Raw genomic sequence first — 23038 nt, forward strand, 5'->3', positions numbered from 1 at the left:
GTTTTAAAGGATTTCCCCCTTATCCTTAAGCTGTGACCCCTTGTCCTGGACTTCCCCAACATCGGGAGCAATCTTCCTGCATCTAGCCTGTCCAACCCCTTAAGAATTTTGTAAGTTTCTATAAGATCCCCTCTCAATCTCCTAAATTCTAGAGAGTATAAACCAAGTCTATCCAGTCTTTCTTCATAAGACAGTCCTGACATCCCAGGAATCAGTCTGGTGAACCTTCTCTGCACTCCCTCTATGTCAATAATGTCCTTCCTCAGATTTGGAGACCAAAACTGTACGCAATACTCCAGGTGTGGTCTCACCAAGACCCTGTACAACTGCAGTAGAACCTCCCTGCTCCTATACTCAAATCCTTTTGCTATGAAAGCTAACATACCATTCGCTTTCTTTACTGCCTGCTGCACCTGCATGCCCACTTTCAATGACTGGTGTACCATGACACCCAGATCTCGCTGCATCTCCCCTTTTCCTAGTCGGCCACCATTTAGATAATAGCAGGAAAGGGTGCAGGAAAGAATGTTGCCAGGACTCCAGGGCCTGAGTTTATATGGGGAGGTTGAGCAGGTTAGGACTTTATTCCTTGGACCGCAGGAGGATGAGGGGTGATCTTATAGAGGTGTATAAGATCATGAGAGGAATAGATGGGGTAATAGACTAGCATTTACCCGAGATGGGGAATTGAGACCCAGAGGACATAGGTTTAAGGTGAGGGAGATTTAACAGGAACCTGAGTGGCAACTTTTTCCCCCCCCACAAAGAGAGGTAGGTATATGGAACGAGATACCAGAGGAGGTAGTTGAGACAGGTACTATAACAATGTTTAAGAAAGGTTTAGGCAGGTACATGGATTGGATAGGTTTGGAAGGATATGGGTCAAATGCAGGCAGGTGGGACTAGTGTAGATGGGGCATGTTGGTTGGCATGCAAATTGGGCTGAAGGCCCTGTTTCCACGCTGCATGACTTTATGACTTGCGTTGCTTTGTTCTGTCCCCAGCTCTCTTACAGCTTTCTGCCTCCCTATTAGAATCTGTCTGATGAAGGGTCCAGACCCACAACGTCACTTCCAGAGACGTTGCCTGACTGGCTGAGTTCCACCAGCACAATGCATTTATTACAAGAATAAAACTGATAAGCAAGGGTTTTTTCAAGCTCTACACAGCAAGAAACCTGAAATGAACCATATAACATCCACAGTGTTCTGTTATATAGTAGAAAATGCTCCCGATCCCACAAACTATCCATAAGCACGGCCATGTCACCTTTTGCCTGTAAGGTACAACCCTGTAGATTTCTAAGATGTATTGAAAGGCCCAGGTTCTGAATAAATTTGTCAGGCATTTGAGCCTATAAGTTTACGTATACTGAGGCTACTTCCAATCAAAGTTGTCGTTTTGACTTGTGCCGTCAGCAAACTTAATACACCACCAGATATTCAATCAGGATTAAGCCTGATCAGCCTCATCACGCCTTCCGTAAATCACTTTTAACAATCAGAACTTTGGAGTGCTGAAGCATCATTCATCTTGTCATCTTGGATGACAAAGCTGTCAGTACAACCATTCATGCGCAGCTTCTAAAGACACCAAATCAATGTCAGATTACACAATGACATAATGCCGAGGCTGTTTTAATGAAGTGTCTTAAATTTCTTATTAGTGTTAAAAGGCATTAAAACTGCAAAGATTTAAGATATCTAAGATGCATAAACTTGCAAGACCTCAGCATAACAAAACAGGGTCTGGCTTTGTATGTCTTCAATAGCTCAATAACTGGAAGCTTGAAACAGTCAACATGTACCTTTGGTCAAATCTATGTACTTTGGAGAGGATCCCTAAAGTGGAAAGCAGCGCTTTCACCACCAAGCTAACCAAAAACAACTGTCTAATCACACTCTTTACAAACCCTTCCTAATTGAGATCTCACTGAATCATGACTGGCAGGCGATGATAAGACATTAGAAGTAACCATAGGCACTTTTTCTGAGCCTTGTATGTCCCACTTAAAGTAACGTTTAAGAAAGAACTGCAGATGCTGGAAAAATCGAAGGTAGACAAAAAATGCTGGAGACACTCAGCGGGTGAGGCAGCATCTATGGAGCGAATGAATTGGCGATGTTTGGGTTAGACCCTTCTTCAGGCTGATGTCTGGGAAGAGGGAGGGGAAGGAGGGAGAAGGCAAGGGCTATCTAAAATTAGAGAAGTCTCACCCGCTGAGTTTCTCCAACATTTTTCGTCTACCACTTAAAGTAACATTTGCTTTCTGACAGCATTTGTCTTGAGAGCTAACAGGGCAATTTCATAACTTCAGGGATTTCACTGACTCCAAAGTAACCAAACTGAATTTAAAAATAGTTACTTTGGTGCATTTTACTAGTTTTTCATTGTTAACTGAATTTGCTTGATGAAAATTATTCATTCAGGAACAAACATTTCATTAGAAAGTATTGCAAACTCTGGCTGTATGATCATGTAGCAAATTAAAAGTTGATTTCCTTCTGCTATTCCCTCTATGAAGTGGGTTACCGGGTCTAACGAGACCAAGGCAAAGGATTTTGAACTGTTATTATTCAAGGAAAATATTTAAATTTATATGGTGCCTTTAATCACCACAGGATATCCTAAAGCAATTTAAAGTTGTTTGAGTAGCTATGAGGTTTAATTATTGACCCGATTAATGATAGACTGAAAATTATCGACGAGGAAGCCTGGTTATTTTTTAATTGGAATTTACTGATATCTTTTCAGACAGGCAAAGGTTAAGAACTGTTGATCCACAAGGATCAGACCTGAGACCAGTGTTGTTGAAATAATCTGGAGTTAGGAATCCAAAGTACAACTTCAAGATTTGCGAGCAGCATATTGCAAACATGGTAAATGAAGAGTGTAACAAAATACACCAAGGCATGCAATTAACAAATTATGTTTGAAAAAGCTTAACGTGAGGAAATGAAGAATAAAGGGGCTACAGAATCCATGCAATAAATGAGGCATTGAGCAGACTGATTTTGTTTTCATTCCTCATACGCAAAATTAGACCTCAGAGAAAATATGCTTAACTTGTGTAGAATCTTGTAGGAAGGAACTGCAGATGCTGGTTTAAACTGAAGATAGACACAAAAAGCTGGAGTAACTCAGCGGGTCAGACAGCATCTCTGGAGAAAAGGAATAGGTGACGTTTCAGGTCGAGACTTCTTCAGACAACCCACTGAGTTACTCCAGCTTTTTGTGTCTATTTTCTTTTGTTTAGAAACTTACTTAGACCAAGCTTGAACTACAGCAAAAAAGACCCAGTCTCTACATTATTAAAAAAAAGTTCATAACAGCATGCAAGATACAAATATATTTTACAAATATAATACCAGAATAGTATTGTTAATTGGGCCTATACTTCAGGTAAGGCTGAAGTGTGACTTGATCCTAGTCCTAACATTATTGAAAGGGTTTGTTGAGAAAATATTTCCACTTTCATGGGTGAAATACCTGAAGTATACGCCCAATTTACAATACTATTCTGGTATTATATTTGTAAAATATATTTGTATCTCGCATGCTGTTATAACCTTTTTTTTTATAATGTAGAGACTGGGTCTGTTTACTGTAGTACAAGGTTTCAAGATCAGTTTATTGTCACATGTACCAGTTAAGGTACAGTGACATGTGAGTTACTTGGTCTTAACAAGTTTCTAAACAAAAGAAGATATATACAAAAAGCTGGAGTAATTCATAGTGGGTCTTTCAAAGAAGGGTCTCGACCCGAAACATCACCTATTCCTTTTCTCCAGGTTTAGGGCAGTCTCCAATAAATCTAATAGGGAGTAAGATATGTTTCATTGTTCAGAGATTTAGTTAGAATGTGAATCTTAGCGATACAAGAATAGTCAAGTCAGGTTGTGTTTTGTCATATGAACATGTATGGTGAGATACAATAGGAACCCTGCTTACAGTAGCATCATTAAATTAAAACTACTGGCAGCAGTTTGTAGCCTAACTATATGCAAGAAACTAAATTACAATATGATCTTGATAGGGGTTACATGAAGGCAGTTAAGAGCAGGCTTGTGTGGACCATAAATGTGGCAAGGATCTGGTCAGTCAAATGACTCTTCTTTCCGCTGTGACCTTCTCCAAGGCAGGATTTCATTACAATGACAATTGGCTTGGCAGCAAGGTGAAACATTCAAAATCAATCCACGCATCACCTTCTTTCACTAACAAGCAGTCTCAACCAGTTAATGTAACCACCCACAAAGAGTTGATGCCTACTTATAAATCAAGCATTGATCTAATTCCTAACAGCTCAATAATTGATGGTAAAATGATGCCCTGGTTTGCACCCAGACAACTTTTCAACGGTATCTCAAGGACCGATAATGCCAAAAAAATAAGAACTGCAGCAAAAAAGGGGAAAACCGGTTAGGAAGATTAAATTATCAAATATTCAGAGCGTAATATTTTCATCAAAGACTAAAATCAGGGAGCAAGAGATTCTACGTGAAAGGTCTGAACATCCGCAGAACAGCGATTTCCAGCACTTACACTAATAAATCTGCTTGTGAAACCTGCACCACAGAGACGGTACAGGATTGGAAAAATCAACATTGAAGACATGGAAAATTTGAAAGGAAAATCAGAGATTCGGGATGAAAGATCATTAACCTGAAATGATAACTCTGTTTGTCGCTCTCCACAGATTCCATAATTTCCTGTTTCCATTTAAGACCTGGAGCAGGTTTAGTGACTAATTTATTTCAACGGAGAGGAATAGCTACAAGGTGAAGAGTCTTAAGGGCCTGTCCCAATTGGGCGTCATTTGCGCGTCACGCAGGTGGCGCGCGAAGATTTTGAGAATCCCAAAATCCTGGGGCGCCGCGCACGACTGCCTACGCCACCATGCCTCACCGCGCGCCATGCGTGTATCACGTGCGCGTCACGACGCGCAAATGACACCCAAGTGGGACAGGCCCTTTACCGTCTAACAGCTGCAAGTCCTACTTTAATTAACTGAGTTAAATGCATTTTATTTTTTCCTAAATGTTTTGTGTTTGAGTTTTTTTTATTAACATATAAACTTTTATAGTCTGGTTCATTTTTAATATATTGAATATTTCTGTGTGCCTGAGGCATTCACAAATATTCTCACTCTCAGTTTAGATGGGTTGTGAATCTCAGAATGGGGCTTCAGGGAAAAACTATTACTGCATTCGCTCTCTTCTGAAAAAGACACAAAGTGCTGGAATCACTCAGTGGATCAGGCAGCATCTCTGGAGAACATGGTCAGGCAACGTTTTAGGGGTGGAATCCTTCAGACTGATTGTGGTGGGGAGGGAGGATGAAAGCTGGAAGAGAGGAAGGGCAGGACAAATACTGGAGAGTGATCGATGGAGACACTTGAAGGTGTGGGGGGGTAGGGTGTGGTTGGACAAAGGCCACAGATGAGAAGACAAAAAAGTTGTAAGATAAGGATAGAATAAGTGGAAATTGTGAAGCTAGAAGAATGAAAATAGGTGGAAGGGGAGAAATGGCAGCGTGTCTAGGTGGGGCGGGGCAGGGGGAGGGGGAGTATGGGAAGGGTTTATAGGCAGATGGTTGGACGTTCGGCAGAGATGAAACGTTTTCTCCCCCACCACAATCCTTCTCTTAGAGCTTTCAACCCCCCACTGCAATCTGTGAGGAATGGTGCCAACTTGCTGAGTTTCTCCAGCACTGTGTATTTTTTGTATGAAACCAGCATCTGCACTTGTCTCTGTAGCTCTCTTTTGTGTTGTGTCACTCTCTATTCACTCATCTGTACTAAAGATTATCAAAAGAGTGGTGAATCTGTGGAATTCATTGCCACAGAAGGCTGTGGAGGCCGTCAATGGATATATTTAAGGCAGAGATAGATAGACTCTTGATTAGTGCGGGTGTCAGGGGTTAAGGGGAAAGGCAGGGGGTGGGAGATTGCAACCTTCACGTGGTCCGCCCTGCTTCGACGAATGCAATCAGCCCGGCGTGCACAATCAAATAAGATCAAATAGAACAAGTTGTCCTACAACTTTAGGCTGTGCACGCCATACGCAAGAAGAAGGGAAAGGCAGGAGAATGTGGTTAAGAGAGAAAGATAGGTCAGCCATAATTGAATGGCAGAGTTGACTTAATGGGCCAAATGGCCTACTTCTGCTCCTATAAGTCATTAATTTATAATTCAACAGCGTCTAAAAATAGCAAGAGACAATTAATAACAAGATGCTTATCCTCTCATTTATACTTGAATCTGAGGATAGGCTTCTACTACAGTTAGATGCAAATACACGGTTCCTAATCCAAGCCGACAATTTTATTTTAAAAGGAAGAAACAAAATGGGAACAATCCTATTATCAACAAGGCAAAATCTGGGAAAGTTACCTGGACTGGAAACTCTGTCACGGTACTTGGGGGTGTAATCATCCAACATCTGAAGCATTACCCACATGGTGAAGCTGAACATACCGGCTAGGAAGCCGTAAAATACCAGATAGAAGAGAAAAATCAAAGCTGTGCAGAGAAGAATATAGAAAAAAAGTTAGATTGTATTTCCAAACGCCTTCAACTCCCAGCTTCATGTTACAGTGCACTTTGAAATTTTATAACACAAATAGGAGTCCGTTAGTGACTGAAAAACATCACCATTTCCTCACTCTCGTAATGATTTTAATGCTTTCATAAGTCAGTCCTTGAGGTTGTACTTCAACTACACATTCTTTCAAAGCTCAGAGTTAGACAACATGTAAACTGGCCCAAGTCATCCATGCCAACCAAATTGCCTACCTGAGTTAGTCCCATTCGGCTGCATTTACATCATATACCACACACAATACCGTGAGTGCGATCTCACCAGCATCTTGTAGAGTTGAAACATGACATCCCAACTTTGCACCAGTCCACCAGACAACATTCACAGTGCCTTTCACATAGCATTGCCACCGTAAACTACTAAAACACAGCTGTGGCATTTTGTTTGGACTGCAAATTGGGAAAGGCAGATGAGGAAAGCAGTAAGAATTTGGAATCGACGGCTTGGAATAAATGCTCAAGCATTCTGTGTGCATTTCAAATAATCTTAAATGTCAATTAAACCAAAGGTTATTCAGACTATGTGCCAGCCCATTGCCCACAGCCCATTGCCAGCCCAGTCTCAAAACTAATTGCCCATCCTGCTAATGGTAATGTTTTTTCTACTTTTTCAAATATTTCTCAAGTATACCTTTAGAAGCTGCAAATCTTTGCCATGAAGTACCTAATACAAAATATTCTATCCGCCAACAACGCTCTGCAAAAAAATCCTTCCTCACTTTCGATATTGATTTTAACATTTTTACGAGTCAGCCCTCAAGGCTATACTTCAACTACTCATTCTTTCAAAGCTCAGTTATAGAGCACGGAAACTGGCCCTCAAGCCCAATGCATCCATGCCAACAAAATTCCCTACCTGAGTTAGTGACATTTGGCTGTGTTTACTCCATATACCGCACAAAAACTGCAAATGTGATCTCACCAGCATCTTGTAGATTGAAACAAGAAATCACAAATCTTGTACCATGTCCTGACTGATAAAGGCAAGCTTACCAAATGCCGTTTTCACCGTCTTGACGACCTGTTTTAACACTTTCTGGAAACTATGTACCAGCTATGTACTTAGGTTTCTCTGTTGTACAATGTTCTCCAAAGTCTCTGCCATTTACTGTGTAAATCCTGCCCTGGTTCGACTCACCAAAATACAACACCTCACATTCATCAAAGTTAAATTCCATTTGCAAATCCCTGTTCACAAATCCCAAATCGCTTTTCCAGTTGAAATCTTAAATATCTTCTTCACTATGCAAATTTGCTGTCATCTGCAAACTTACTCATCAAGCCAACTACATTCTTATCCAGATCATTCATGTAGATAACAAACAATGGCACAACACTGATCACAGGCCTCCAATCTGATAAAATAACTCTCCCATTTGATAAAAATAACCCTCCACTACCACCCTATGAAACCTACCACCAAGCCAGATTTATATCCAATTGGCTACCTCATCCTGTATCCCATATGATCTATTCATCTGGAACAGCTAACCAGGTGGGACATCAAAGGCCTTGCTAAAGTCCACGAAGAAAATGTATTCAGCACTGCCCTGGTCAATCCTCTTGATCACCTCTTAAAAAAAACAATCAAATTTGTGATTAAATTGAATGAAAACAGACAATCAATAGAAAGACACTAAAGGAATGAGGTACTTAATTCATTGAAAGTGCATGTACGGGTAGATCATACCAACAACATTACCACACAAAGCCATGCTGCTGACTATCCTGAAGCAATGCTTGCCTTTCCAAATGCTGCTAGATCGTGTCCTTCAGAATCTCATACTGTAACTTAACCACCACTTATGTCGGGCTCATCGGTCTCATTAAAATTGTCATTTTTCTTAAGCCTATTCCGAAGTCTCTCCTAAGAGCGAGAATATAAGCGAGTTCGGTATTCTGAAAAATGCAAGGAATCATGGGATTTATCAAAGGTCATTCACCATAAAGAAAAAGCGAATGAAGCGCTGGCTGAAGAAACTGTATAAATTCTTATTTTTATTCATAATTTATGTGTAACAATATATTTAATCTGAGGAACGGGGGTGTCGTGTAGTCACATTATAGGAAAATTACTGTATTCCAGACTGGAACACAACGATGATAATTTCGGAGTTGAATTTCATTATTCTGCTAATTTCAGGGCAATGGAATTCTTCAGCCTCATCTATGAATACGATGGAGCAATGAAATTCTTGATTCCAGAGAGACTCCCATAAATGGTCAACTCCTCATCCCCCCAAAGGAACAGGTAGCGGGAGAGGGGGGTGAAACATAGAGAGAAAGGGGGCAGATGCGAGTGGGAGACAGGAGAGCACACAAAGGCCCGCACCTCATCCGCCCTGGACCGACGACACCAGCGGCCCCAGGCCCACAGCCAGCACGGAGAAGAAGCGCTAACCCCAGCTCAACTCTGCCTGACCTGCCGAGCCACTGGACAAGGAGGCACAGCCGATGGTCCCAGAGTAATTTCTCCCATTCTTCTCTGAAGATCCTCTCAAGCTCTGTCAGGTTGGATGGGGAGCGTCGATGCACAGCTATTTTCAGGACCCTCCAGAGATGTTCGATCGGGTTCAAGTCTGGGCTCTGGCTGGGCCACTCAAGGATATTCACAGATTTGTCACGAAGCCACTCCTGCGTTGTCTTGTCTGTGTGCTTTGGGTCATTGTCCTGTTGGAAGGTGAACCTCCGCCCCAGTCTGAGGTCCAGAATGCTCAGGAGCAGGTTTTCATCAAGGATCTCTCTGTACTTTGCTCCATTCATCTTTCCCTCGATCCTGACTAGTCTCCCAGTTCCTGCCGCTGAAAAACATCCCCACAGCATGATGTTGCCACCACCATGCTTCACCGTAGGTATGGTATTGGCCAGGTGATGAACGATGCCTGGTTTCCTCCAGACTTGACACTTAGCATTCAGGCCAAAGAGTTCAATCTTGGTTTCATCAGACCAGAGAATCTTGTTTAGGTGTCTTTTGGCAAACTCCAAGCGGGAGACTCATGTGCCTTTTACAGAGGAGTGGCTTACTTCCAGCCACTCTACCTGAATGGTGGTGTACCGCAGATATAGTTGTCCTTCCGGAAGGTTCTCCCATCTCCTCAGAGGATGTCTGGAGCTCTGTCAGTGACCATCGGGTTCTTTGGTCACCTCCCTGACCAAGGCCCTTCTCCCTCGATTGCTCAGTTTGGCCAGGCAGCCAGCTCTATGAAGAGTCCTGGTGGTTACAAAGTTCTTCCATTTAAGAATGACGGAGGCCACTGTGCTCTTCGGGATCTGCAATGCTGCAGAAATTGTTTTATAACCTTCCCCAGATCTGTGTCTCGATACAATCCTGTCTCGGAGGTCCACGGACAATTCCTTTATCTTCATGGCTTGGTTTTTGCTCTGACATACACTGTCAACTGCAGGACCTTATATAGACAGGTGTGTGCCTTTCCAAATCATGTCCAATCAATTAAATTTACCACATGTGGACTCCAATCAAGTTGTAAAAACATCTCAAGGATAATCGATGGAAACAGGATGCACCGAAGCTCAATTTTGAGTGTCTGAATAGGGTGTGAATACTTATGTAAATTTGATATTTCAGTTATTTCTTTTTAATTACTTTGCAGAAAAATTCTAAACACCTGTTTTCGCTTTTTATTATGAGGTCTTGTGTGTAGATTGATGACAAAAAAAAAGAATTTTATCAATTTTAGAATAAGGCTGTAACGTAACAAAATGTGGAAAAAGTGAAGGGAGCTGAATACTTTCTGAATGCACTGTACCTAGTAGAATCAAAGCTGGAAAAAAACAGAAGAAATAAAGGTCTCTTTGTACAGAACTCCACTGGTTTCCAGCAATGTTTATACATAGTGTCCTTTGACCTGGGCATGTGCAGTCGGAATAGCGAACTTGCTTATTGTTTTTGATTTCATGTCGGTTCATGATCATCCTGGGTTGCTTTCTAGAGCCAAACACATTGCTGTAGAGAATGGATAGGAAGGAATTGGAAATGCTGGTTTACATTGAAGATAGACACAAAATGCTGGAGTCAGCGGGCCAGGCAGAATTTCTGGAGAAAAGGAATAGGTGACGTTTCGTGTCAAGATCCTTCAGACTGAGAGTCGATCCCCCACTCCCATCCCCTACCAGGAAATCCTTAAAGCCCTCCATTTCTTCCTCGACCGCAGAACCAGCCAATTTCCCTCTACAAGCACTCTCCGCCTACCGGAGCTGGTCCTCATGCTCAACAACTTCATTTGACTCCTCACACCTTCTCCAAAACAAAGGAGTAGCCATGGGCACTCACGTGGGCCTTGGCCATGCCTGCCTCTTTGTAGGGTACATCGAACAATCCCTGTTCCAGGCGAACACTAGCCCTATTCCTGAACGCTATCTCTGCTACATTGATGACTGCATGGTGCTACCTCCTGCACCCTTGCGGAATTCATGGAATTCATTAACTTCACTACCAATTTCGATCCTGCCCTCAAATTCACGGACCACCTTCGACACCTCCCTCCTCTTTCTTGATCTCAAAAAACAAAGGGCTCTCAGTCTGAAGAAGGGTCTCGACCCAAAATGTCAACAAAAAAAAATCCCCAGAGTTGCTTCCTGACCTGCTGACTTACTCGAGCATTTTGCGTCTATCTTCACTGTAGAAATGGAATTGCATACAGGTCAGATCAGGTAAAGGCAGCAGATTTTCTTCCCTGAAGAAATTTGTGAACCAAATGCATTTTTATAACAATTGAATTTTTCCATTGATGGCTCAGTTTTTATTTAATTAACATAACTTAAATTCTCCATCTGCTGTGACAGTGCTTGAACTCATTATCTTGACTTTATTAATTGTACAACATTTCTATGCATTACCGATGAGCTATATCACAAAATGCTAACATAATCTACAAAAAAATATTCTTCACACATACCCTTTGCTGAAAATGCAGTTGGTATGATCCATCCATACATTCACTTACAACAAATTAAGTACCTCATTCCTTTAGTGCCTTTTTATTGATTGGCTGCTTTCATTCAATTTAATTTCCCAGAATCTATTACCGAACACATATAACCATCCTCAATACCATTTAATTTATTGCAGCCGGTCTCTCTGTAACTGCCAAATAACTAATATTCATAGAAACGTAGTAGACTTTGAACTAAAACAAAACTGGTTTACTGTAATAACCAGACCAGAAGATAAACTCTCCTGGATGCTCAGTGGGTCTCCCGACAGAATTTTCTGATGTTTCTATCTATTGAAGGCTGATTAAATCGGATTAAGAATTTATGAAATGAATATAAATTTATGCAGATAAAACATTAAGAATGGTTTCAGTAATCAAAAGTGACAATCTGTGGAACAACAAACCAATTTCCTCCACTTTGCCTTGGTGGCAGGAACAGCATATTAACGACAAACTGACTGTTTTTGCAGCACAGTTACGTCCTTTTTTCCGAAGGAATCCTGATCAAAGACACAGGAGAGAAATAACTTCTCACAGGCTGGTTCTGACCTTAATCTGAAGTCTATGAACAAATGTTGGTGTTCTTTATTCCCCACCCCTGCCCTGGCGTAATGCATTTGCAGCTTACAGTACATACTGGAGAAAAATGTACCTTTTCATATTCACATCAGTGATGCAATTACTCAATGGAAGTGTTAAATAAACAGTCAAAGATTGCAGGCAAATTATTTCAATGTTCAATATATATTTATGTATTTACGCTTCAGTTCTGCCTGTCTGCAGTTGTCCTGTCAAAATACATACCAATCATGCTATGCAAATACCCATGTGGACAATTTTGCATACATAATGAATTTTAAACTTTTATACAATATCAAATAGTTTGGTCAATTATTCAATAGTTGCTTGGCATATCTTGGCAGAAGAGGAATAAAATGAATTTCAAAGAAGCTTGTTTACTGGATTTGGAATTTATGGCCAGTATCGTCAAGAAATAATGGGAAACCCTGGAAGGATTCAAAGTGAGATGTTAGTAATTAAAGGTCTCAGTCCTGGAAAACATTAGAAAAGAAAATATATTGCATTGGAATAGTGATCTCAAGGGTATTATGTTAGATGTTACTACAATCTCTAAATTAAATTATTGAACAATTATCAATACATTTTCATAAATGCTGGATCCAATGATCTTTTGCAAGAAAGGAGCAAAATTCCTTATAAAAAGCAAATATTTCCATAGCATTAAAAATGTTTTTTTAAAAATCCAGCAGCTACAAGGAAAATAAAAAACAGCAGAGTAAAGTTCAGTTTCAAATCATTTTCTGTGAAACTGTTAGTTCATAAAGACCTTTCATAGCACCTTTCATGAATTACACCTTGCAACCATTTACATCCACTATCTATCTATATATATTACTGATTCTTGTTTGTTTCTATGCATGTGTGCATGTCTGTTTGTCTGTAATTGTGATCCCGGAACTACGCCAAAACGGTACATCATAGCACTAACATTTTTGCACCACCTTACTCACCAGTGTCCTGTTGTCGTTTCTGTCAAGTTTCGTTCAGATTGGTGTTATATTTCACAAGTTATTGACATTTACAAATGTACAAATTCACATTTAAGAAAAATTTAGTAGCTAATAGGATCCAAATCCTTGCTGGCCCAGCTTGCAACAAAGTTGCAATCGAGGAATACTCAGTCCTTCCAGCAAGGTTTTAGCTGAATAGGGCAATTGCATTCTTTTTTAAAGTCCTTGATACAAGAGGAGGGGGAGGAAGTTCTGGGAGATACGCCCCTGCACAGTTGGGGACCATGGGTGAGTGCTGGAATATGGGGAATGGGTGAGTGGTGGAATACTGAGTTGGGGAACGGGTTGCGTTGGGGGGCCAGGCCTCCCGTGGGGGCTATGGGTGAGTGGGCGAATACTGCATTGGAGGAACTGGTTGCATTGGGGGACCAGGCCTGCGTATGACACAGACCCAATGGATCCCATTCGGTCTAGTATATTACTAAAACTCTCATCTTGTTTGTTTGTGATTCTGCCTGTCTGTCTGCCTGTCTGTCTGTCTGTCTGTGATTCAGGGATGTCTGGAACTATGCCAAAACGGCACACGATAGCACTACAATTTTTGGACCACCTTATTCACAATTGTCCTGTGGTGTGTTTTTATCGTTTTGTTCAGATTAATGTTATATTTTAGAGGTTATTCACATTTTTTACTTTACAAAATCCCACTGAAAAAAACCTTTCATCTGCACTGGCAGTTAGCAGCTATGACGACACAATGGGATCTCATTAACATAAACTGCCCGTCAACAGTGTTCCACCCAGTGCAATGAGAGATTTGTTACATTGTTGTAAGGAGAAGGAGTGGGGGGGACGAGAAATGTTATTTAAACATTGTGTTTAGTGAGAGAGTTGGATAGGGGAGAGGTGAGGAATGGGGAGCAGGGAGATAGAGGGAGAGGAGGGGGGTAGGGAGGGGAGAGGGGTTATGGAGGGAGGGAAGAAGTGACTGAGGGTACGGGAAATAGAGGGAGAGGAGAGTGGAGGGTGAAGAGTAGGGGAGGGGGAGGAAGTGTTTGGGATGAGGAAATGAGCAGCGCCTGTGTAGTTGGGGGCTATGGGTGAGTGGTGGAATATTGCGTTGGGGAACGGGTTGCATTGGGAGAATGGGTGAATGGTGGAAACGGGTTGCGTTGGGGAACGGGTGAGTGGTGGAATATTACGTTGGGGGAACGGGGCCCAACTGGTCCCACTTGGTCTAGTTTATTACAAAAACTCTCATCTTGTTTGTTGGATGTCTGCGTGTGAGTGAGTGTGTGCGTGATATCGGGAAATTAGGCCAAAACGGTACACGATAGCGCTACAATTTTTCCACCACCTTACTCACAATTGTCCTGTGGTGTGTTTTCAACAAGTTTCATTCAGATTGATGTTATATTTTATAAGTTATTCACATTTTTAACTTTACAAAATCCAGTTTGAGAATAATTTCTTCCATCTGCACACAGCTATGACGTCACAATGGGGTCCAAATCCTTGCTGGCCCTCCCCGCAACAATGTTGCAATCTGAGTCCTGCCAGCAAGTTTTAAAAGTTTAAAAACAGGGAGGCTGAAGAGGAGGGGGAGGGAGTGCTAGGGGAGACAGGGGAAGAGCAATTGTATTATTTTTTAAAGTCTTGGCAGGACGTGCAATTGGGAGGTTGAAGAGGAGGGGGAGGGAGTGCTGGGGGATAAGGGAAAATGAGCTGCCCCTGCGCAGTTGGGGGCTATGGGTGAGTGGTGGAATATTGCATTGGGGGAACGGGTTGAGTGGTGGGATATTGCGTTGGGGGAACGGGTTGCGTTGGGGGACCAGGCCTCCCGTGTGACAGGGACCCAACGGGTTCCACTTGGTCTAGTGTTAATATAAAAAGGAGTCAATTTAGATACAGCAAGGCTCCCAAAACAACATTGCGATAATGCTAAATAATTTGTTTTTGAATACTAGTTGAGACAAATATTAGCCAGAAAAACATACCCTTGTCTTTTTTGAAAAAAAGTCTAAAAGTTTCCATGATGGAGCTAACAACCCATTTTTAATGACTGAACCATGAGTGCAGCATTCAATCAGTCCATCACTCAAGCTTTGAGCACTAGTGTTTGGATTAGTACTTGAACCTTCTGAATCAGTAACAAAAATGCTATCATCTGAGACACAACCAACGACACAAATTTAAATTTCACAAACACCAATTTCAGCTTATTTTGTGTGTTTTGGTCACATTATTTTTTGGACACAACTTCATTCAGATTATAGATTACAACTAAGATTTTGGATTTTGGCAGCCAGTTTGTACTCAAGTAGTATAACAGCCATGATTTTGTTTAAAAAGTCTTGATTGATGAATCAAAGCGTTGAAACAAGCCCTTCGGCCCAAGTTGCCCAGGCCGACCAACATGTCCCACAACACCAGTCCCACCTGCCTGTGTTTGGCCCATATTCCTCTAAACTATCCTGTCCATATACCTGTCCAAATGTTTTTTAAACACGTGATAGTGCCTGCCTCAACTACCTCCTCTGGCAGCTGGTTCCATACAACCTTTGTGTAAAAAAGTTGGCCCTCGGGTTTCTATTAAATCTTTTCCCCCTCAACTTAAACCTATGTCCTCTGGTTCTTGATTCCCTGGGTAAAAGTGAGCATTTACCCAATCTATTCCTGCTATTGTTCTAGAATGCAGTGCCATAGGTTCCTTTACATCTACCCGAGAGATCGGACGGATTTTAAGTATAACATCTCGTCCATAAGATCCATCTTTACAGTGCGCACTCACTCAGAGCTGCACTGGAGTGGCAGTCCCAGTTTTTGTAATAATTCTGGAACTATTTTGAGGTGATTGTGCCACCAACTGAGCTACCATTAACATGGCAAACACTGTTAACTACAAGAAGAATTTTAGAAAAGGGTGTATTTAAATCCAACTACACAATCACTTATGACATTGCCTACAATATCAAATATAATCTACAGGTGAAGCATGTAACATCCTCATTTTGGTATAAATGCGCTATTTTAAATAACAATTTGCTTCGATTTTATGATTGAATAGCTAAGCTTTTATTAATTGAGAATGCAAAGAAATAGAGTTGTATGGAACATTGTGATGTTTCTACCAAAGGTTCGGATGACAAACTGATGCACTGCAGTGCCACCTGGTGAATGTGTAATTATATGTGACTCCGCTTTATTTCAAAAAATGGCAGTTTCCTTGCAAACATGGAAATGAGAATTTATGATGGAAAAAATTGCAGTAAAAATAAACACACAGTTATTATTGTTACACATAATGATTGATTGGAACATTAAATAACATTTGTTTCAAAAATGATACTTTTAACTATTAGCAAAACTAAATTTGAACTTTTTTTTCAATTTTCTAGTTCAGGCCCATGGGCTGTTTGAAGTAAAATACGATGAATTATTTAGACTTATTAATCTATCTCAGGAAACATAGAAAATAGGTGCAGGAGGAGGCCATTCGACCCTTCGAGCCAGCACCGCCATTCATTGTGATCATGGCTGATCGTCCCCAATCAATAACCCATGCCTGCCTTCTCCTCATATCCCTAGATTCCACTAGCCCCTAGAGCTCTATCTAATTCTCTCTTAAATCCATCCAGTGATTTGGCCTCCACTGCCCTCTGTGGCAGGGAATTCCACAAGTTCACAACTCTCTGGGTGAAAAAGATTTTTTCTCACCTCAGTCTTAAATGGCCTCCCCTTTATTCTAAGACCCTGGTTCTGGACTCGCCCAACATTATGAACATTTTTCCTGTATCTAGCTTGTCAAGTCCTTTTATAATTTGATATGTTTCAATAAGATCCCCCTCATCCTTCTAAACTCCAGTGAATACAAACCTAGTCTTTTCAATCTTTCCTCATATGACATTCCCGCCATCCCAGGGATCAATCTCGTGAACCTACGCTGCACTGCCTTAATCACAAGGATGTCCTTCCTCAAATTAGGAGACCAAAACTGTACGCAATACTCCAGATGTGGTCTTACCAGAGCCCTATACAACTACAGAAGAACCTCTCTACTCCTACACTGAAATCCTCTTGTTATGAAGGCCAACATTCCGTTAGCTTTCTTCACTGCCTGCTGTACCTGCACGCCAACTTTCAGTGACCGGTTTACAAGGACACCCAGGTCTCGCTGTACCTCCCCCTTACCTAATCTAACCCCATTGAGAAAATAATCTGTCCCCTTGTTTTTGCCACCAAAGTGGATAACCCCACATTTATCTATATTATACTGCAACTGCCACGCATCTGCCCACTCACTCAACCTGTCCAGGTCACCCTGCAACCTTCTAACCTTCAAAGAGACAGACTTTGAAAGAGAATCATATTGCGCAGTACTTGTTACCTTAATTGAACATATAATTTATACAAGTAGAATATACCAAAGTAATGTAATAGAAATTGTTTACCCTTAATTTATGTGATAATTGGAGACTTACGAATGGAGTAATAAAGAACCAGGGGCAGCAGCATGGTGGTGCACCGGTAGAGTTGCTGTCTTATAATGCCAGAGACCCGGGTTCAATCCTGACTATTCTGTATGGAGTTTGTACGTTCTCCCTGTGACCGCAGGGTTTTCTTCACTCCAAAGACATACAGGTTTGTAGGCTAATTGGCTTTGGTAAGAATTGTAAATTGTCCCTAGTGTGGGATAGTGCTAGTGTACAGGGATCGCTGGTCAGCACGATCTCAGTGGGCCGATGGGCCTGTTTCCGCACTGTATCTCTAAAAACTAAAGAAAACTTTTAAAAAAAAACAGAAAACGTGTTGTTTGCAGCTCTATTCATCAACAGCCAAATTTAAATGATAACAGCAGAGATACCACTGATCATACACCAATTAAGTCATTTGAAAGATGAGTATCTATACAGTGGCTTTAATGTCAAAAAATGTCCTTGGCACTGAACCAAAGAAAGACATATTGGGGCAAGCAACCAACTTGGTTTGAAGGAATGTCTTGAAGGCGAATCCAAATGCCCACAAAAAACCCACTATGATAGTAGCACCTTATTGCTGCTGCCTTGCAGCTCCAGACACTTGGGTTTGATCCTGGACTTGGATGCTGTCTTTGTGGAGTTGCATGTTCTTTTTGTGATGCTGTGGTTTTCTGCTCAGTGTTCTGACTTCCTCTCACATGTCAAAGTTATGGAGGTGAGTGGCAAAAAAACCTGTCCCTTAGAGAGGGGTGGCAGGATAGTTGTTGTGGGTTAAGATGATGACAGGTGAGAAGAAAAATGGTCGGAGCTTAAACAGTACTCGTTGATTGATGAGGATACATAAGTTGAAGATTATTTTCTGTGCTTTATGACAGTCCAAGACAGCCACAAATGAACTGGGAGATGCATAAGTGGCCAAAGTTAGCAATCCAAGAACTATCGGGCAGGAGGAATTACAGAAATAAATGAACCAGGAGAAAATGGAGGGATATAACGTTGTTCAAAGCACTGTAGATCCAAGGATAAATGGGATCATATGGGTTCTTACCAAGCAACAAAACTTTAGATAAACTCCAAGTTTATGTAGAATAGAAGATAGGACTCATTCAAAAGAATATTAGATTCTGGTGACAATCAAAACATGAATGCCGGGTTTAGCAGAGAATGGGCAGAGACAAGAAAAAAAGAGCAACAATTTTACAGCAGGAGGAAGTAATTACTTGATAATGAAGAAAATATTGGAATGGAATTAAAATTCAAGATCAAGTACAAGCAGGATGGTGCAGCGGTAGAGTTGTTGCCTTACTGCGCCAGAGACCCATATTCGATCCTGACTATGGGTGCTGTCTGTATGGAGTTTGTACGTTCTCCCCGTGACTCCGTAAGTTTTTCTCGGATGGTCCCATTTCCTCCACAGTCCAAAGACATACAAATTTGTAGGTTAGATGCCTTCGGTAAAGATTGTAAATTGCCCATGTGTATGTAGATCGCTGGTCGGCACGGACGCGGTGGGGCTAAGGGCCTGTTGACGTGCTCTATCTCTAAACTGAACTATTTGATATAGATTGAGACATGCCAAAGAGGAGGATGAAATTGGTGTGTAGGGAGTGGATTTACATTGTGAGCCAAATGCAAAGCAGTTGTTTTGAGAAAATCTTGGCTCTTCTGGGATTGGATGCTGCACCATCGGTTCCGCGTATATGGGTCTCCTTTTAATCAAAGTGATAGATGGCATGAACAATAATGTTGTCAAGTGTCACCAATGCACAAGTTTAATTCTGTCAGGAATAAAAATGGAATTTGTTCAAAACACTTTCAGCACTGTTATAACAAGGCCTAATGCAAGCCAAAGGAACATCACCTCATCTTCCATCTGAGCACTGTACAGCCTTCTGCTTACAATATTGAATTCCACAACATTAGGGAATGTATTTGCTCTGTCTGTGTCAGACCTGGTCATTTTTGCCTCAGGTCATCCATCTGTGACATCTCTTGCCTTGCTGAGCATGTCCCACCGCCCTGCTATTAGAAACACATAATGCCGACAAACATGTTTAATCATCATCAAATTTTCCCCATTAACCGATTCGACCGGGCTTCACCCTTACACCTATCAATCCTTCCCCTCATCTTCCTTGCAACTTAAAAGATGAACAGTCTTTGACCTGAAACATTAATTATACTTCTGCTGCCACAGATGGGGTCTCACCTGCTCAGTGCTTCCAGCATTTTTTGTTTCAGATTACCAGCATTGTAGGTTTTTTTTTAAATTCTATTTCTTGTCGAGTTGTTTCTGGACTTCAACAGTAAACGGTGGTGCATTGTGCAGTACAGTGGTGCAGCTGGGTGGCACAGTGGTGCAGCTGGTAGAGTATATGCCTTGCAGCACCCAAGACCTGGATTCGATCCTGACCTTGGTTGCCGCATGGGGTTTGCACATTCTCCCTGTAACCACATGGATTTCCTCCTGGTGCTCCCCTTTCCTCCCACATCACAAAGACGTGCAGGTTTGTAGGAAAAATGGCCTCTGCAAATTGCCCCCACCCAGTATGTCGGGAGTAGATGTGAAAGTGGGATAACAGAACTTGTGTGAACGGGTGATTAATGGTTGGTGTGGACTCGATGGGTCTGTTTCCTAAAATTAAATAAAAATTAAGGACATAACCCAATTACAATCTTGGCCCAAACACAGACTAAAGAGTTGAATTGAAAGTTGAGATTGGGAGCGATCAACAATGAAGGAACTTGTGATCCAGTGAAACTGAAGTCACGGGTAACATTACACTGGCTGGATTCATACCCATCACAGCTAATGACTTTTGTGGGGTCACTCCAGGACATTGCTCCTTGTTTCCGAATGTTGTTTCTCAACCGTCTTCACCTGCTTCATCATAAGGTCATAAGTGGACATGTTTGCAGGTGATTCCACAATATCCAGTTCCATTCACAGCTTGTCAGGCAATGATTCTGTTCATCCCTGAATACAGTAAGGCTTGGGAACATTCAGGCTTGAGGACATTTAGGCTTGAATTGATGGGGTCGTGTACTTTTCGGCACCGCCGTTTCGGCGCTGCTGTTTCGGCGCCTCCGTTTATAATATCTGTACTAACCCTAAACCTAACCCTAACCCTTACCCTAACACCCCGAAACGGCGGCGCCGAATGGTACCATTCCGGAATTGATGTGGCAATTAGTGTTACATGTCAGCTAAATGCCAGCAGCAACCATCTCTCCTTGACATTCACCAATATTACCACTGCAAATCTCCTACCCGTAACATTCTTGTGGTTGTCCAAGGACTAAACATTTAACTGAACCAGCTATTGGTCTGAGGTAGGGTATTTTTAGAAGTGTGACTTCCCAAAATATTTTTATTACCTGACAAAGTCAGCCACAGTGTGCTGGCAGCAGAGGGGAATGGGGATGTTTGGTTTGACAACTCAAATGTCCAGAACGAAGGAGATTACAGAGAGTGGTAAACACTGCCTGATCAATCACAGCTACTGACCTCGCCACCATGGAAGACATCTATAGAAGGCATCCAATATCATAAAAGACCCACATCACCTTGGCCATGCTCCCTATTCACTCGTACCATCGGAAAGAAGGTATAGGAGTATGAAAACCTTGACCATCAAGAATAGCTTTTTCTCAACAACCATCAAGATCGTGTTCAACACTAACCTCAACAATGAACCTCTATGGACCATCAATGGGTTTTTGTTTGAACTGGTTTTAATTCATTGTATTTTGTAATATATATTATTTGTATGTATTGTGTTTACAAGCCTATTACGCTGCTTCAAGTAAGATGTTTATTGTTACATTGTCCGTACATATAACAATTAAACACTCTGACTTTTGAATGCAACGTTGAGGTTACCCTTAAATCAGCTGTAATCTTTATGAATAGCAGGGCATGTTTGAGGGACTGAATAGCCTATTCTTGCTTCTTATTCATTTGTCCATATGCTTCTATTCCGTCTTTACCAGGGCTAAACTGTGCATGTGCTTAGCATTCCATAGGCACTGCAGCAAGATTCCTTTAACATAACCTGCTAAATTCCCAACTTCTACCATGCTGATAGATGTGGAGAATGGAGGCATCATCTACAAGATTCTCACAAAGTCGAGGACCATCCAGAAACAAAAACATTTTGCCGTTCCTTCACCATCCCAGAGATTGAAACATGGGGTTGCTGGAAATGTAAGCTTAGATCTGGAGCGAGAACATAATTGACGAGGATAGGGAGGCTCAGGATGTCTCCTTGTTTGCAAGGATGGAAGGATTGAAGGTGGTTTACTGATTGAGGCAGCCATGATGATTGGCTTTGTGGCTGTTGAGAGGGAACTACTGATGATATCAGATAAATGACGCCTGGTAAAGAAGGTGGTCTACAACTCAGTGGAAATTATGCCAATAGTGTAGGGAGGTGGGTCTCATGGATAACAATTAGTCCATAATATATTAAAACATTCATGAATATAAAAATTGTATTTGTACCTTGATAAGCCACGATAAAGATAGCTACTCAGTCTCCAGTAATACTTTTATTATAAATCTGTCCAGAATGTTAATTGAGGAAGAACAACTTGAATGTGTATTTGCAGAGTATTATTAAATTGACGAAAGCTGCCTTCTAAGGTTCCTCTGAATTCTGTAAACAGTTCACGTCACCAAAATACTAGCCAATTGATGCCGTGCAGAGTAGGACAAAGAGAAAGGAATGAGTTAAGGAGAAAGACTCAAGGAAGATTCGACCTTGAAAAATGATAACCAAGGGATGACCTTAAAAGAGCCATAAAGATAGTAAGTGGCATAGAAAAGATAAACCTGGAGTACCATTTCAAAACAAACAGTAGGGCAAGGGGGAACAAGTTTAAATTGTAAAAAAGATTTCAGACTGATATCAGAATGTTTTTCTTCACACAAAGATTGAACACATGGAATTGACTCCTACCTAGGGTGGTGTTGGAAAACCCCTGGAATCACAAATATTTGGAAGCTGAGTTGCAATGGATACAATAATGCGATCTTTCTGTTTGGATGAGCCAGGATGTGCCAAATGGCCTTCCTCATCTGTATCCATTTTACACATCCCTGGAAATACATTTCCACATGCATTGTTTAAAACAGTATTTAATCAAGACAACAGCAAATCAGGGTTATGAAACTATTATGATTGGCACTGGAGCATCATCACCACATGGACTGCAGTAGCTCAGGAAGACAATCCACCACCATCTTTTCAAGAGTAACCTGACACATGTGATAAACACTAATCTATCCAGAATAGTCCGCATTCTGAGAAGTAAAAATCTATCTGCTTGGTTTTACAACCCGAGTGTTATATTTTATCCAACAAAAGAAATGATAACCTGCCTCTATGATTGGTTAATGGGAGTAGGTAGGAAAACAGTTCGAGCCCAAGCTCAAATGAACCATGATCTTAATTGCGTGGTGGATTCAAG

The 23038-nt window shown here is 41.4% G+C and overlaps 1 protein-coding gene across 1 annotated transcript in view; it reads right to left on the minus strand.

Moving 5' to 3' along the window:
* atp1b3 (ATPase Na+/K+ transporting subunit beta 3) overlaps positions 1 to 23038 on the minus strand; it is a 40320-nt gene that overhangs the window by 13709 nt on the left and 3573 nt on the right. The window contains exon 2 of the mRNA XM_033031919.1: positions 6395 to 6523. Coding sequence (XP_032887810.1) covers positions 6395 to 6523 — 129 coding nt within the window. The remainder of the gene's footprint in view (positions 1 to 6394; positions 6524 to 23038) is intronic.

This window comes from Amblyraja radiata, chromosome 13 (genome assembly GCF_010909765.2).
Source record: "Amblyraja radiata isolate CabotCenter1 chromosome 13, sAmbRad1.1.pri, whole genome shotgun sequence".
Classification (NCBI taxonomy): domain Eukaryota; kingdom Metazoa; phylum Chordata; class Chondrichthyes; order Rajiformes; family Rajidae; genus Amblyraja; species Amblyraja radiata.